Below are 17,688 nucleotides of genomic sequence, written 5' to 3'. Positions count from 1 at the left end.
TAGACCTGAATTCAAAACAGAGTAAATCTCTTCCATTCTTGCCGAAAAATATGCGTTCAATGAGTAGACCTGGATTTGTCATACTGGTGCTAACTCTCCCTGCTATGCTGTGCCTGTACAGGGGAACATAGATGTAGCTACATCACTGGTTGGTATCTTCATGCTACTGTTAATTTTGTTAGGAGACGTAATATTAATGAAGGCATAATGGTGTCTACCTCTGCACAAGCCAGTGATGAGGTCCAGCCTGTGGGGATCACCGACGACAGAGCGGCATTGCTATACTGAGTCCTTACGTGTACATATTCACCGACAGTTACTTTTGCTCACTGGGGTTTTATCTTATACTTCAGTTATACTTCAATTTTCCTGTGCAGATAGGTCCTAACATAATTTTGGTAATACTGTGAAAGCAGTGAATATTAAAAGGCTAATATAAAATATTCTGAGAAGGTGATGGTTAATGTTCTGAAATAATATTTATTCTGTAATTAATATTCATAACTAAGCATATGCAGTTAGATATCGGAACCTTTTCCATTTGATCTTTATGTCTGGATGAAGTTAACACAGGTTTTTTTCACAGAGATCATTCATTAAATAACTTTAATCAATTTATTCTGTGCACATTTGTGCAATCTTTTTAAAGATGAACTATAACAGTCGCTTTGAATTACTGACTCATTTTTTAATAGATATCTGAATCTGGGTAAAGCAGAAAAATGTCGAAGAGGAAATATTTTTCTAAGATGTTACCTGAATTTCCTATTATTCTGATTGCATTTGTATTTAGGCAAATATAAATGCAAAGGTAGGACTAGAAAGGCAAGATAGGGTAAAGTTGTGATCTCTGAATTCTAGGACAGTTGTTTTCAGATTTTGAAATTTCCATGACATTCAGCTAAATTGATTGGTTAAAGTGCTATTAATTACGTACATACTTTAATCTTTAATATTTAGTTGTGCTCAAATCTGAATACAGTGTATCGTAACAATATTGTTACACTGAAACCTAACATGTATCTTAAAGATATTTCACAATTTGTTAAAAGTTTCTTTTCATAAAAATACAGTATTTGATATGATACTACTGGGTATTTTAGAATTTATGTGATGTGAAAAGGGAAATTGAGTGTGGGATATATTTTGAATTATGATCTCAGGAAGATAAAATTCAGACTCCCTTAGGTTTTTTTAAAAGTTTTTTTTCAAGTCTGCTTTTATCATATGCTTTTTACACCAGCTCATCTGTGTGGGGAAGGATGGAGTCATATTGGAGATGCCTGCCTTCGCATAAATTCAAGTCGTGAAAGCTATGACAATGCCAAACTGTATTGCTACAATTTAAGTGGGAATCTTGCCTCGTTAACAACCTCAAAAGAAGTGGAATTTGTTCTGGATGAGATACAGAAGTATACACTTCAGGTAAATTGAGTAACTGATGCTTATGTGAATTAGATTTGCTTCGGGAAATCTATTTTAAGGATTTGTCCAAAGAAAGGGAAGTTTATACCTTCAAAGAAATGTAGCGTGGTGCTAAAGGCTGATACACGGTTTATAGGATATTAAGAAAATCTCATTTTTAAAGCTAATGACACAGCAGTTCCCAAGTGTTTCTCCCCAACAGATCTAACTGTTGAAGGTTATTTTTTGCTTTCAAGATGTGGCTCAAGAGAACGGCTGGAACACTGATCCGGGAGATCCCAGCCCTTTTAAATACACTGTGACAGCATCAATCAAAACAAGACAAAATATTTTTTGTTGTAATAAAGAAAAAAAATCCCAAATTTCATATCAGTATCTATAAAAGTGCTCTCAGGATTGGTTTTTGGTGGTGAATAGCCAGGCTTCAAGCAGTTGAGGACAGTGAACTACTGAGGATGTATACTTTTCTTCAGAAAACCCTTGCTCCTTATATAAATGGTATGTGAAAGTCACAGAGAAGCTGTACAGGTATGTGAAGTGTGTGGAAACTCCCTGCAAAGCAGTGCCGGGATGAACCAGGAGCTAATTAGCTTTCTGTGATCATGGTGGGGGAAGGAGAGAGCTGAAAACTCTCACATGCCTCTGGCAAATACAGGAAGCTGCCATCGGAGTATTCCTCAGGAAAGTGATCCATATTAATTTAACTGTGGGAAAAAAGAACAGAAATTGAAGATTAATTAATTACCTGTCCATGTGTGGTCAGGTTCAGGTTTTTTGCAGTTAAATATTTTAATACTTATTGCTCTGTTTAACCTGTTGGAAAGCTTACCTGCATCATTGGAACATGTATGTGCAACAGAGTATGTTCACATGGAACGTCTTAGCAGAAGATTCTGTTACAAGCAAATTGGTTCATCTTGGCAAAGGACATGTTTAAAAGTGTGCATTTTGCTTTGTAGAACACGCATCAATTTTTTGTATAAAACCCCTAATTTTTCAGTGGCTTAGGATTTTACAGTTCAGGAAAATGAAAGGTAAGTATGAACTATAATTAAAGCTTATATCAAGCTAGTATGTGATTTGCAAAGTTGTGTTGTAGATGAAATGAGATGTATACAAAGGAAACGGCAGTTAAGGATTGCCTTTCTGTTATACTAAACCTGAATGCAAGAGTGTAGGGACAGATACTGTGAATCTAAATATTCTATGTTATTCTTTTCAGCATTCCCTTTCAAAAAAGAGATGCAAACATAGGTTATGTACTTAAGTTTTTTCAGTTTTTTGCCAATAAATGCTGGACAGAGCAAAATTTTTTTACTAGAAAGACATCTATTTTATTTGCCAATAAAGGAGAGAGAAAAGTAATTCTTTTATGTCAGAAGATCTCCCTTGATATTGTACTTATTGCAGTCTTGAAACACATTCTGTCTGTCCACTCTGATATAAGGTAACATTGAAAATGTAATTGAAACCAAAATAACAAAATCACAAATGGCAGTGATTAGGTATTTATTTTGCCACCTTCTTTCTACCCCACCCCCACCCCTTATTCCTGTTAAAATACTGCACAGGGGGCCTTCAAATCTCATAGTGTGTGATAGATTATTGATATGACAGATATTACCTGACTTGCTTGAGGTGTAGATGAAAAATAGGGGGTTTTTTAGTTTTTGGAAGCAAGATTTTTCCTACGGAGCTTAGAACTTCTACAAGGTGACATCCTGCTGAGCCTATCTTTATTTAAATGAAATATGTCCTGAGCCAATGTAGTGATGTAAATTTGAGATACCTCACATACAGTTTATGCAATTGTAGACAAATGTATGCACTTTAAAAGTATATCATGGGTTAAACAATCATTTAGTTATCGGAATCTGTAATGAAATGCTACCATGACTTATCCTGGTGTTTTCAGTGGCATTTAGAAAAAAATAAATTATTTTATTCATTTGTATCTGTCTGTCCAGTTACATTTGTTCTGTGTGAGACAGCCTAAGCGTCTTATCAGGTGTGACAGAGGCTCTCTGAAACTTTTTGATTTTCTTCTGTCTGCCTTTTCCTCTCAAACTGCAATCATAACGATTTAAGGAGTGAGATTTCATTTCAGATGGCTCATTTTTGTAACAGGTGGTGGTATGGAGTTCGCAAATGTAGTCAGAGCAGCTGTAAAGTGAATGCTATGCCTTTAGTCTGCGTTATCTATGGTGGAGTTTGACCTGTGTGGTTAATTTCCAAGGCTTTAAAATCTTTCACCTGTGTGAAACAAAAGCTGTGGGGATTACTGAATGTTGTCAGAGCTACATTTGGAAATAAGAATATGGACCTGTTTTTATCTGCTTTATTTGATATTTTTATACTGAGAAAAGAAAAACAAATTTGGTAACTGTTGTGTATTTTACGAACTTAAAATAGTGTCAGTAAATACTACAGCCTGGAAGAACTTAAGAATTCTTTATTGTTCATAGGAAAACATGGGACTTTGTAGGTTATTTTCTAATACACAAAGTCTTTGTTCTGGGACAAATTTAGGACGAATTCCCCATCATGTTTAGAATCCTACAAAACACTGTTTCGGAAAGATTGAGAGGGAGGAGCATGCCATTGTCTCCACACCTTGCCCAGACCTTATTGTATATAAATAATTTCTCTTAATTCCAATACTAAATTGGAAATCAATACAGTGCCTCCTTTTAAAGGGTAAGGAGAAGGTTCATTTGGTGCTAAAGAAAGAGACGTAACAAAGGCCTTTGCAGTATGAAGTCAGAACACAGTTGAATTTGCAGGCGTATTCTAAAACTATCACCAGTAATTTAGACTAATTTGTATTTTTCATTGAAAATAAATTAAATTCTTTAAGAGAATGCCAAAGTAAACACAGTGAATAGACTGTGGATTCCTGTACTAAAGCAAAATGACACAGTGTTTTTTCTTATGTGCTGTTTTAATGACCTAGTAAGCAAAAAATTCTGAAAGGGGAATATTTGAGTTTTTCAGCAAAGTAGATTTAAACAGCAATATGAGGTTAACTCATTGTTCTTGCTAATATTCAAATGTATACTCATTTAAAAGAGCAATTAGTTCTCTTGGGAGTTTGCTCCCAACTGTGGGGTTTAACTAAAAATTGTAATTTTCTTGTTAACATGCAATAAATTCTGAGAAGATTTAGTTTTGGTGTAGTAAGCATAAACAAAGATGAGAACAGCTTTAAAAAATGCCTTGCGTTATATAACTGTTTGCAACTTTTTCTTTAACTCACTGTTCTTGGGGCTAAGCTTCCTTTATAAATTACACTTGAGTGTAGCTTGCAGTTAATTAGCGAGCTTTGCATGGCAATATTATTCCTTGGTAGCTCAAGGTATTCTCAGAGGGCTCTGTGTTTTTTTTTTTGTTTTTATCATATGTGAGGCTGTAGTGGAGCTGACATTTACTTTTTTTCTGAATTAGTCTCTTTACTACAGTTTTTAGCAGTCCCACTTTACTATTGTGATTTTAGAAGTCTTTTATTTTAGTTATTTTAGCACTTTTTCTCCATATTGGAGTTTTTACATTCACTGTCCGTTAGTTCCCCTCTATTTTAACTGTCTTCCTGCTTTTAGGAAGTGGGGAGCTCAACTCATTTTGGATGCCTGAGAAGAGCACCCAATTTCCAAAATAATTGTCCCCCGTAAAGAAGAAAACTCCAGAGTATCTAAACCAAAGGTCCCACTGGAATACTAGCTATAATTCTCATAGATGGAAACTGGGGATTTTGTAGTCTTTTCATTTTGCCAGATATTACATGTTATTTTAACCAATGCCACAACAGCAAAATTTGAAAAGAGTAGGAGACATAAGTGTTTTTATGACTTAATGTATGACTCCTAGTACTAGTTACATATAGATTTCATCATTTGTGTCTAATAAGATACTGAGACACTTAAAAAGCGTGAAGCTTGCTTCCACTGCTTATAATGTGTCATTCACTGGGTAAATAGCTACAAAATATGAAATGTGCAGGTATCTAGCATAGTTACAATCAATGCATAGTTAAAGAATAGAAACCAAGCAATGAGGTAGTAAATAGAATGGGATGGTTTCTCATCATATAGCTTTTATCTTCAGTAAGCAGTTTTTTTGTTCGTAATGATGCAGAAAAAAGGCAAACTAACCACAAGCCCTTCTCAAAACTGAATACTGTGGAAATTCAAGCACTAAGGGGATACTGTATTTTCAAAGTTTAATTGTATGTTTCTTCCTAGGACAACTATTTTCCTAGAAATCAAGAAGTTCAAACAATTCTTGAAAATTTTGAAGTTTGGTAATATATTATTATGAACATCAGAAACTGAGTCAGAAATGTATTGCACACTTCCAGGACAATTTAAGATCCAAAATGAAAGAAGCTGAAGTAAAGGCAGGGGTAAATTTCTGAAAGAGATAGATAGTTCCTTAGCAACTTGCATAATTAAGAAACAGGACAATTTTGAGGCTCAGTAGTAATTGGCTATTCGGTAAAGGTGGACTTGCTCACTTCACTCATCTGCAAATTATTCAGCCCTCATTAAATTAGTGCTGAGGCAGCAGTAATGCCTAAAAATTATCGTGAGTATATAAATGATCACATTTGCTGTAGATCTCAAGGCAACTTAGTCTGACTTAAATTTTCTGAGTAAACACTGGATTTAGAATGAAGTATCAGCTCTCTCATTACGGTTACACAATTTTCCTTTCGAACGTAGTTCCATGATTACTACTTAAAAGAAAATTAAAATTAAGTGGTTTAGAATAAGGGAAGAGCACATTTTTGAAGTTATTAGTGATCAGGGTTTAGTAAATTTCCCATAATGGCTAAAAACTTTCCTTATGTTCAATTAAATAGGATGGTAAATGAATACAGAATGATGTTCTATTGGTATACACTGTATGACTGCAATTTGGCTCTGCTGTCAGATGAAAATAAAGCCCTGTCCAGCAATTTGTCTCATTTTAATAATTCCTAGATCTCTTTAACTTAAAAATAAAGGTTGATTTCTCACTTAAAAGGATTTTTGGTGATACTTTATCAGTGTTTTAGAAGATTGTTTGAACCGTGACTAGCTGCATTTCAAGCCAAGTATATGGCTTCTAAGATGGGCTGTGGGTTCTGAAAACTGGCCTAGAATGAAATAAAGAGGAGAAATATATTCTAGAGAATGGTTCTAGTTTTTAAGTGGTGCAGTGGGATAAAACTATGGAATAGTTTTCAACATACGTTTGATTGCATTCTCCAGTTTTTGTTGTATTACTTTGTTTCACTGTAACATTTGACTGATGATTTCTGGATACTTTCCTCTTTTGATGGTTTTTTTTTTGGTCTTTTTTTCTTCAACCCCCTCCTATAACTTACCTAGAATGCTGTTGAGTAAGACTGGTAGTAAGTAAGATAACAGATGAGTCGCTGTTTCCATCCTACCCTTTCTCTTCCTATATGAAGGAAAAATTATTAAGGCAAAATTTTATGAACTTTGCCATTTCTCATAGTAATCTATAATATAATTGAAGTAAGTTCTAAATCCTATAAAGAATAATTATCTGTATTATTTACTGAAAAACCTATAATTTGTTTTGGTGACTTTTTGTGGCTCTGCAATAATGTGGATGAAATGTAATATTTAGCTCTTAACAATTCTAAATGGGAACAAAAATGTTCAACGTTGGTGTCCAAAGTAATTATAAATCATTAGTTAAAAAGATAATGATATTTAAAAGTTTAAAAGAGGTATAAATAGAAGATCATTCCCTAGATACTGTTGAGAATCTTGGTTAAGAGAATCAAAGTTAAGATTATGATTCAAAGCAAATGATTAGTCTCATGTCTATGCAAAAGAGAAGGTTATCCATTATTATTAATAGCAGCAGGAGCAGGTAGCAAGTATCAGGGAACCAAAGATATCAATTGATAAGTAATGTATAAAAATATGAAGTGCTATTACTTTAATCACTAAATTTTCCCAAAGTTTAAGTTATTTTCTTTTGCTTGGTTAAAAAAAAAATACTTTAGTAAAAAAAACCCATGATGATTAACTTCTGCTAGATAGAAAATAATTTCAATTGCAATAATTTTAGGTTTTATAATGTCAACAATGAAATAGGAGATACTGCCTGTCATATTTCTGTATTCATGGAAGAGTGGTAGAACTGCATATTAATAGAACATGGATAATGCATTTTCCTCGTAGCCTTTTTGTGTGCACCGTGTCACTGAAAATTAACTGTCTTTGTATGTTTGAGCATCTGTGTAAGCAGCATCTGAAGGGACATATCTTTTACACCACCTCTCTGTGAGGCTGAAATCTGTATGAATAGTGGCTGCTTCCACCCTGTGTGCCCGCTAGTGCTTTCTTAATCAAGAAACTAGAGGGTGGAATGATGACAATTTTACCAGGTTTCTAGATACTAGCACCTGTAAAATTGAGCTGTACCATTTGTTTGGCTTCTAAGTGAGGGAAGGTAGATATAGTCCCAAATTGGACTAGATTATCCATTCTTTTCTTGAAAGATAGAGCATTGCAGAGCATACTTTGCATTAAGGAATTATCCTACCTTCTGTAGATGTAGCAAACGCTCCCTTCCTTTTCTGTTTTGGAGCAGGCAAAGTGGAGGTAGCTCTGATAAAATCTTTAGCTTCTAGAAAAAGATATCAGTCTTGCAGAAATCAAACGGATTCTGCTAGAAGGCAAGAGCTGGAATGAGTCCTGCTGAGCTTAGACAATGAAGATCTCCACATGACCTTGTTGCGTCCTTACTGGTGCAACACAGGATGATCACGCATTTTGTGTTAAAGGAAACTTCTCATAATGGTAGGAACTACATGGTTTTGGAGTTGACTTTCACTTCTGTCCTCAGTGGACTGACAACCCCAGCAAGCGTGGACTACTTTAAAGCACTCAGAAAAATTATGACATACATTAGATACTATAATATTAAGCTTGCAGAACTGAGATAGGCGCAGTCAAAGTGCTTGGAAACGTACTGAAACTTTTTCTACTCACCTGTCATCTGGCTCCTTAGTAATAAACTAAGCAGCACGACAGCCCTGCTGGGGCAACAGAAAGGTGTCTTGAATAATAATGATTTCTTGAACTAGGTCATATCATTGTTTACTGAGAAGTTCTGGTGTGTGTACATGTTCACATGTGTGTTGGAGCTTTTCTTCCATCCTCAAATAGAAAAGGAGCTGATTCTGATAGAGTTGCAGGTTCCTTTTCAACTCATAATCTGAACAATTTACTAAGTGTGAAATACAGCAACGACAGGGTAGATTTCTTGGTTGTGGTTTTTGGATAACTTGAAAGCAAACATTCATAAGAAAGAAAGAATATCTCTTCAGAACTCCCTGAGGAGTAACTTTCTTCCCACTTACATGCTGATCAAAGTTCATCTGACCTTCCAATAAAGAAGTCTGTATTCTTGAGAAGAAAAAAATTAAACATATTTGGGGCTGATTTCATGTCAGCAAGTGTGTGTTTTCTGAAGTGAAAAGTTTATTTGTACTGTTTTTCACCCCACTGGTTTGATAACAATGTTTTTCAAGAGGTCTGGAAACTAGAATCTTGCTTCAGTGAGTTCTGGGTGCAGAGAGCAGGCGATCTGGTTTCGTTCCTGTCTGATCCTGTTCAGAAGCATCTTGGACAAGATATTCAAAGTAGTCACTTTCCTACATTCATTTTGCATTAAATGAAACACCCATAGAGTTCGAGTGAATTTAAGCCTGAAGAAGAAACTGGATTGACACTCTCATTTGGCACCTTTGAAGTCCCTCAGCTGCTTCAAGTGCTTCTGAGTCTCCCAACTATTATGACAGATTCTTTCATCAGTTTGAAAGATAAGGACTAGATTTATGCTTTTTTTTTGTGAAGAAATTGGTTTGATAGTCACAGCATACTGGTGGCTGCAGGTGTCACAGGTGGAACTTCCGGAATTCTCTATTCACTATCGGTTTTTCCCTTTTGGCTTTCATGCAGTGTAGCAGCAGTCATTTTTCCTGTTAATCTTCGGTGATATCAACACGCCGTCTCTGCTGTCACCAGCAGTCTTCGACTGTACTCCACCGTGTCACGGAATTCATGCCACACAATTGACTATGTACTTCAAGCATGTCCTTGGAGCATTTTGGTGGCCTACTTCTCAGCTCTTTATCATATTTTAATCAGACATTAGAAAAAATATTTTGGATAATCCATTTTTTGACATCCTAACAACATGCTCAGAGCAGCATAAGTGAGCCTGCAAGGCGGTATTTTCAGTGTGTGTTATTTGCTCACACACTAATCGATGTTCAGGTCTGTATTTTGACGTGTTACATTAGCAAAGAGCCAAAGATGGTACATATGGAATTTGAGATATCTGACACGACGAGCACAAGTTGTCCAGATATTACAGCTATTAAGAATGATGATGACTATGATATGTGTTGTTTTTACTAGAAGCCTTTCATTTCAGGGGTGCTGCTATTATATCCTAAGGCTGCTCTGGCTTCCATGATCCTCCCTGGGACCCTGTCATCATTAAAGGAGTTCTGAGACACTCACGTACTCAAATAGAAGAATTTCTCTCCAAACGTCGTTGCTGCACTGTCAGTTTCCATTATTGGCCTGACATGCTTTTCATCATAGCTGGGATAGGATCTCTTTTCTTTACACTGATGCTGAGGCAGTCTGATTTACACTGATTATTTGGCAGTCCAATCAAAATAGTCAGTAATATGTCAAAGGTTCTTATGGCTAGAATACCTCAACCTGTAAGTAGGCGTTTAGGTTGGTTTAGGTCCTTGTTTGTCAGCAATTTATCCCACCTAAGCTTCTGACACTTTTTAAATGTCTGGTGTGCACACTTAGTGTTCTACAGAGATGTCTAGAGACATGCATAAATATCTGTGGTTTTCTGATGCATGTTGAACACATGCAGCAATCTAGCCAACTAAATAACAAATAAGATAACAGCTGTATTATCTACCACTTTCCAGATGCCAAAGTTCCACTTTTACTGCTTGCCCCATGGACTTTCTAGTATCCAGAACATGAGAGCTCTCCCAGACACCTGGAAAGTTGGTCACCTGGGGTAGCAATGAAGTTATGGAGTAAACACAGAAGTAAGAAGCAAGAGTGGGCAGTGGCATTTTTGCTGGATATTCTCGTTACTGTTCAAGAGTCTCTCAGAGTGCATTACAGCTTATGGAATGGAACATTTTTTCTTCATTTTCTGGTTTATTTAAGCTTGTTCTTGCATCTGTAAGTCTGTTAGTTGCTGTAGCAATTTTTGTTTGATCATGCTCCTAACTGAGAGGACATAAGAGAACATAGGGAGTACATTTTAGGGAGGTCAAGAATACTGATTATCTACCTACTGATTTTAAAAAAAAATACACAAAATTTATGATCCTTCATATTTCAGTTTGGTCTAACAAAGCAAGGGAAAAAGAGGAATGACCTGATCAGGTATAGATTTAAGAGCTGTGAAAGATTTTTCAGACATGGATTAAACCTGAGTGGCCAAAGAGGGATGTGAGATCAAAGATGAAAGATCTCTCTGAGAGATGATGGCAGTGACTCTTGGTTTACTTGTGAAATAGCACATAGATCCTGAACTGTGGCAGCTTCTTTACCTTGGCCTGTAAATTAAATTAGTTGAAAACCTAATTCACAATCGGATCAACATCTCTGCTTTGGAGATGGCAACATCGGTCCTTTGTCTGGTGCAGACAGTTGTCGTGTTTTGCGTTCTGGTATTCACCTACCACCACATACCTGTTGTAGTCTGTAGTCTCTCTGTTTCTCTGTTCCTTATGTTCAAACTGGGGTTAATGAAAACTGCCATCACAGAGATCATGTAAGGAAAAGTGTTTGGTTTGGGTATCTTGAGATTTTTGCATTGATGGGAGCAAGAAACGTAGGTAGATTTATCCTGGAACAAGCAAAGACCTTTATTCCTCAAAATATGCTTTTTCTGTTGCTAATTTCATAAAGACAAAATGACAAAAATTAGTAGAAGTTGTGATGCAATTTTACTGATACGTCCTAAATATCTTTTAAGAATTCGTGCTTTTAATGTTTTCTGGATTATTTTCAGAGCTTATAAAAGTGTATTCAATGTGTGTTTAATTGCATTGAAGTTGCAGATGTACCACTTTCAACTTTGTTTCTGAATTGTCTAAAGATGTTGATTAGTATCAGCAACACAGGTTTCAAAGGATGGAATATTTATCCTGTTTTTATTGTTTATCCTGAATATTGATTTCTATGAATTGCTGTTAACTTATGTGTATTTTGTTATCCACATTGGTGTAACAATTAGTGATCATTATAGTAGCCACTGGAAAAAAAAAACAACCCAACAATTTCATTACAACCATTTGGCCTGGTTTCTGACTCTATCGAATAATAGTAATCAGAATTGACTTTGATTAGAACAAACACAGATTTTTAGTAGAACAGAAGCATATAGTGGGTGGGTTTTTTGTGGGGGTTTGTTTTGGAGGGGAGGTTCAGCAAGATAGAACAATTAAGATAAAAACTGTATGGACAGTGATGATAAAGTGACAAAAGAACATGGTGAATTCTCTCAAAATGTGAAGTTGCTGCTGAGCTATTCTTTGAAATGTTCCAAAAACAAAGAAAAAATATTTCAACTAATTATCTCTCATTTGTTTCCTTCTGATTCATAGAAAATTTCACCTTGGGTAGGTTTACGCAAGATCAACATCTCCTACTGGGGATGGGATGACATGTCTCCTTTTACAAACACAACTCTGCAGTGGCTGCCTGGAGAGCCAAACGACTCTGGCTTCTGTGCGTATCTAGAAAGAGCAGAGGTGGCAGGTCTAAAAGCAAATCCATGCACTGCAATGGCAGATGGTCTTGTGTGTGAAAAACCTGTTGGTAAGCAATCTTTTATGCTCAGTTACTGTTACTCTCATGATTAGAAAGCTGTTTAGGTTTTCATTTGGCTAAGAGAGATTTTTTGGACAATTTGGATGAAATAAAAAATCCCCAGCTTTTGTATTTCTTGAAAAATATGGAGCTTCAATCTAAAAAACAATATTTCTTAATCATCAAATATTTGCTTGTGAATGACTTTACATGTTTTAATTTGCATTACACCAGAAGTCTTGTAAGTTTCTTCTAAATCAGTGGTAGTGACAACAATGATTGTAGTGTGAGTGTGTTCAGCAAGGCTGATGTGTTCTTTCTGAGTCTCCGTGAACGTCAATGAACGTCTTAATGGTCTAAAAGACTGACAAAGCCCAAAATTTTTTTGGTTTGTGTATAAAGATTACTGGGGCAAATGGTGACATAACAGTTCAAATTAACATTTTCATGCTCCAATTGTCCTGTTTCCCTTCACAGCTGTGAGGTTGAGTACATGAAGTTCTTTAAATTTCCCCTTCAGATTTATTTTGTGCATTGCCTGTGAAAAACTGGAAAATAGCTGCATTGTTTGTGTATTGAGAACACTGCTTATCTATCTGATGGTTTTGCTGTGAAATTGTCAGAGGAGTTAACTTGCATAACCAAAGCGTGATCTTACCAATCCTTTATTCTCTTATAAGGAATTCCAAATAATGATGTAAACGCAAGATATACATTGTAAAGTTGTTGCTACTGCCATCTGTATTTTCCAAAAATTTCATCTTTCGCTGTGTTCTTAATTTTGTGTTAACTGTTAATTGTTTACCAGGTCTTTCTCAGAACAGTGGAAGATATAGTCACAATGGAAGAGACATCCCAAAACATAAAGGATACACTAGGTGTAACACAAACATTATTAAGATGCAGTATTGTACAATTAGATCAACATTATATGCATCTGCTACTAGTGTCTTCTTTTAGATTTTTTTTTTAATCCTGTCGTGCTTCAAAGACTGTAGAAGTCAAAGTACTTCAGCTGTATGAGAATACTTTTATAGTACAGCTGTTGTTTTTTTTTTTTTTTTTAGTTTTTATTTTGTATTTTTTATTAATTGCAAACCGCATTTTAAATATGTGCATAGTAGGTCAAATCCAGAAACACCCTTGGTTAAGTGATTTGGTGTACTATATTAGCAGTTGAAGAATGGCTTGAGAACTTGGCTGGTATTGAATATGAATCAATAATATATGAAAAAAGGCAGTATGTAGGAGGGCATAATCCCAGTATTTCACAAGGTGCTTCTGTATGGAAAATGTAGTGCTGTTTTGTGTTCTTACCTAAGAATTGCTATACTCTTGGTTTTGTACACTTTGCAGTTTTATTTGAAATCAAAGCAAAAATCACAAGTTGGGTTATACAAGTTCTTTTTGTGTGTTATGACTTTTTAAGATAATACACCATTAAACTAGTCAGAATGTGGTCTTTAGTAGAGAAGAACAAGCAAAAAAACCAAATCCCCAAACCCCCAACCAAACAAAGAAGAAAACCCAATCCAAATCTGTTTTGCATTGAATAATGTTCCTTTAGTTACTTTCTCTTTGGTTTCTAGTGACTTTCATATATTTTAGGCAAAATTATAGGGGATAACTAAGCCATAAGTAGAATATTTGTTGCTTATACACTGTTGAATTAATGAGAACATTAGACCTTGAACTCTATTGTACTTGTTATAGAAGTTTGAGACTTACGTGGTGTATGTACAGGTAACCAAGCTGACATTACTAGCCAATGAATGTTAAAATTCTTACTTCAGTATATAGATAAAATTGCTGTGAAAAGTTTTACATGTACTTTCAGAGATACAGTATGACTCAGGCTGAGTACTACTTACAATAGTATTTTATAAAAATTATTATGTATGTACCGCAACATAAGTTTGGATGAGATTATTTCTAGATAATTAAGGAAGCAACCACTTTCCATGTAACAAGGAATTTTCTAATGGAACATATGATTAAAGAACAAGGGGATTGAAGTTGTGTTAAAAATGATAAATGTTTGTGGTTCTTTTCCAGTCAGTCCCAACCAGAATGCCAGACCTTGCAAAAAGCCATGCTCCCTGCGAACAACATGTTCTAACTGCACGAGTAATGGTATGGAATGTATGTGGTGTAGCAGTACAAAACGATGTGTTGACTCCAACGCCTATATAATCTCCTTCCCCTATGGACAGTGTCTAGAATGGCAAACTGCCACATGCTCCCGTGAGTATCTTAATGAATGTTCATCCTGTTGTAATTTTTTCCACTCAAAAGAGCATCATATGAGTAGAATTCAGTGCATTCACTGAAGATAAAAACAATTGCACATGAATGACTTTATATAGCTGCTAATGTAAGCAGTCGATACTGTGTGTGTATTTTCTAGATACAGATGAAATACTGACAATTCTTTTATGTTGAAACATATTTAGTCTTTTGAAGCAGTAAAAAAAGTGTTTATTGCTTTCAGGTAAAGGCACCATGACTCATGGTATTTTACAACCAGTGTTAGTACGTCAAACAATGGCCGTGAGTTGGAACAGAATACTATAACTATTTTATTAGATAAATAATATGTAGAACTCAGACTTATAGAACATCAAGTTATTAAAAAAATATGAGCTGAATTCAGAGTTTTTAAGGTTCTGATTTATTTTGTCAAAGTGGTCCCTTTTTCTAGCATGCAAAGATAAAACCAATGGTATAACAACGATAGTAAGTTGAGAATATTGTAATGCAGATGCAAAACCAATGGTCTTGGTCTTCTTTAGATTCTTCTCACTTGAAAATACAGATTATTAACGCTTAAAGATTGTTTATCCTCTCCATTGAAACAGAGGGAATTCTGTTAGGCCATCAGGCAGGTAAAGGAGGTGCAGAAAATTTTTGTCCTGTGATCAAATGAGGTCAATACTGGCTGTGTTAATGTTCAAGACTGCTCATTTCATCTGTTTGAGATTAAAGGGAAGTGATCTCTGCTTTTGTCAAGCAGTAAAGATACTCCCCAGATATGCCCTATGGAAGCACATTTCAGCAGAAATTGCTACAGTGTCTCTAGCAGAATAAAGACCCTACTCAATGTGCCTTTCAGTACAGCATTCAGCTGAAGCAGCTGCTTCCCCAGTCTTTAGTGGCTGGACCTGGTTCAGCTCAGCACCCTGCAGTTCCAACCTGTATCGGGGCCATAATTCACGCAGATGCTGGAGCAAGCTGCCTGTGCCTTCAATTCTTGTCTCAGTTGTGGTTTCTTTAGAACGATTCCTCCATCACCATCCTACAGAAGACTGGTTCTTAGTATTTCACTGTCCTTCAAGATTTGGTTAAAATACTTTCTCCCTGTAAAGGTTTCCAATCCAGTGGGACCCAAACTCAATATACAGGACTTGTGAGGTGTACGGTTGAACTCTCATTACTGCTTTTCTTTGTGAGAGTGTTTTGCTATTTCTTTTGACCACCTTTTTCTCTCCATAAGACTCTTTTGAAATCAGCACCTCTGGAACATTTTATTTCTGGATATGTTGTGGCAGAATTCATGCTGACAGCAAAATACAACTTGCTTTCAGGGTCATAGTTAGATTGTGATTCCATTTAATAGATTATGGATACAAATACAAAAAATACAAAAGGTAGTTACTTGTTTTCATCTAAGCCTCAGGAAAATATCAAGTAAGGTCCTGCCGTATCTGTAATAGGAATCACTGATACATTCTAATTTTAGCCAAGAAGAATGGCTACAATGACCAGGCCACTACATATATCTGGGTTAAAGGAAAATAAAGTATAAGAAATTTTTTCTTTGAGGTAAAACTGTCCAAGCCTGTATTCTTCTTAATTGAGGTTCCTTCATCGTCTGTAGTAATCTTAGAATACAATCAACAGGGGAAATGTTGACCTGTTCTGGTAAACTTTTATGCTCAGTTAGTAAATTCAGATATTAATCCAGGTTCTAGAGTCCAAGTTCAGTGTGGACTAGAAGTAGGGTTTGCACATTCCTTGGGTCCTTATGTCCTCTAAACCCAGCCATCAGCCCATTTTTGGTCCAAGAATAAAGAAATAATAGGAACACTTAAATCTCTTGTTCTGTATTTTTGGAATAATGACACTGTAAGTGTTTTTCTCTCATAACAGTTTGCTAAAATTTTTTTCACTCCTATAAGGAATCAATTTTGCAATTTACTGATAGTGAGTTTTATCAGAAGATAAGTAGATTGAAAATTTGGAGATAAAATTGACAGACTACCACATGAATGATGTTTAGCTTTTTAAAATAGTATATGTTATGTCAGCCTGAACTTTTAACTATATTTTTGTGTTTGTGTAGTGTTTGCACATCATGCAGATTCAATTTGTTGGGGGGACACTCTACAAAGATCTCTACAAAGTTTATATCAAATAAGGGAAACAGGGTTTACTATATACCAGTTCATCATTATGTAAAGGCAGTTTTATATTAAAATGCATTTTCTATTCAAGAAATTAAAGAAAAGTAAGATTTAGTGTCTGTAAGCAGGTTGTGTGTGTTGGTTTTTTTTTTTTTTCCTGAGAGTTTTGAAGCATTAGATATTTAACATTTAAACCAGAAAATGATTGTCCAAATGAAACATGGTTCAGACATTGTTTCAAACTAAATGACATGAAAATTTGATTAGGTAGATATATCTTTATTGTTGCTGAGGTAATGAAGTATTAAGTGTATTCCCTTACCAAGGGGTAGTGTTTCTACTTAGCTGAAGAACAGAATGTAACTATACCTTAAGAAAAAAAAATAAAAAATCCTGGTTTTAGGGATGTGTGTATGTGTGTGTGTGTCCTGTTTTATTTTTATTCTGAATGACTGATTTCTGAGTTTTTGGATGTTTAACTCTTAGTGAAAAAAAAATATTCACACAAGCACGTATGATTTAAAAGAAAAAATGTAACTTCACATTTATTTTTACAACTTGAAATTAAAATGAAGAACACACTTTTATTGGTGACATTTTATCATTTTAATGCCTGCTTGCCAAAAAGTTGCATTCCACTCTTCTCCACATCTTGCATCCATTATGACTTTTGATTGAATAAGTGACAGTTGAACAATCTTTGTTCTCCTTTAGAATTTCAAAGAAAAAAAAAATTCTGCTTGAATATCCCCCTTTTCCATAAACAATAACTCCTCAGTTAACTCTCCAGTTTTTCAGCTGAGCACTACTACAGAAAATATCTGAGAATTTTCACTTTTGGTTCTGTTTTATCTTCTATGAAGATAGTGCAGCTCTTACTCCAAGAGCTGTTTACTCCTAGCTTTAGTAACAACAGAATATAAATTGTTTGGATCACTAACAGTGCACCTCTGAAAGGGCAAGCTGGCCAGTAC

General features: G+C 35.3%; 1 protein-coding gene across 2 annotated transcripts in view; it reads left to right on the top strand.

Moving 5' to 3' along the window:
- Positions 1-17,688, top strand: part of ATRNL1 (attractin like 1) — a 525,452-nt gene that overhangs the window by 120,105 nt on the left and 387,659 nt on the right. For both annotated transcript variants that reach the window (XM_027812182.2, XM_005443870.3), the window contains exons 15-17: positions 1,244-1,425; positions 12,107-12,320; positions 14,367-14,555. In XM_027812182.2, the coding sequence (XP_027667983.2) occupies positions 1,244-1,425; positions 12,107-12,320; positions 14,367-14,555 (585 nt within the window). The remainder of the gene's footprint in view (positions 1-1,243; positions 1,426-12,106; positions 12,321-14,366; positions 14,556-17,688) is intronic.

This window comes from Falco cherrug, chromosome 9 (genome assembly GCF_023634085.1).
Source record: "Falco cherrug isolate bFalChe1 chromosome 9, bFalChe1.pri, whole genome shotgun sequence".
NCBI classification, from domain to species: Eukaryota; Metazoa; Chordata; class Aves; order Falconiformes; family Falconidae; genus Falco; species Falco cherrug.
Note: the sequence above shows the minus strand (reverse complement) of the source record. Positions and strands in the feature narration are given on the sequence as shown.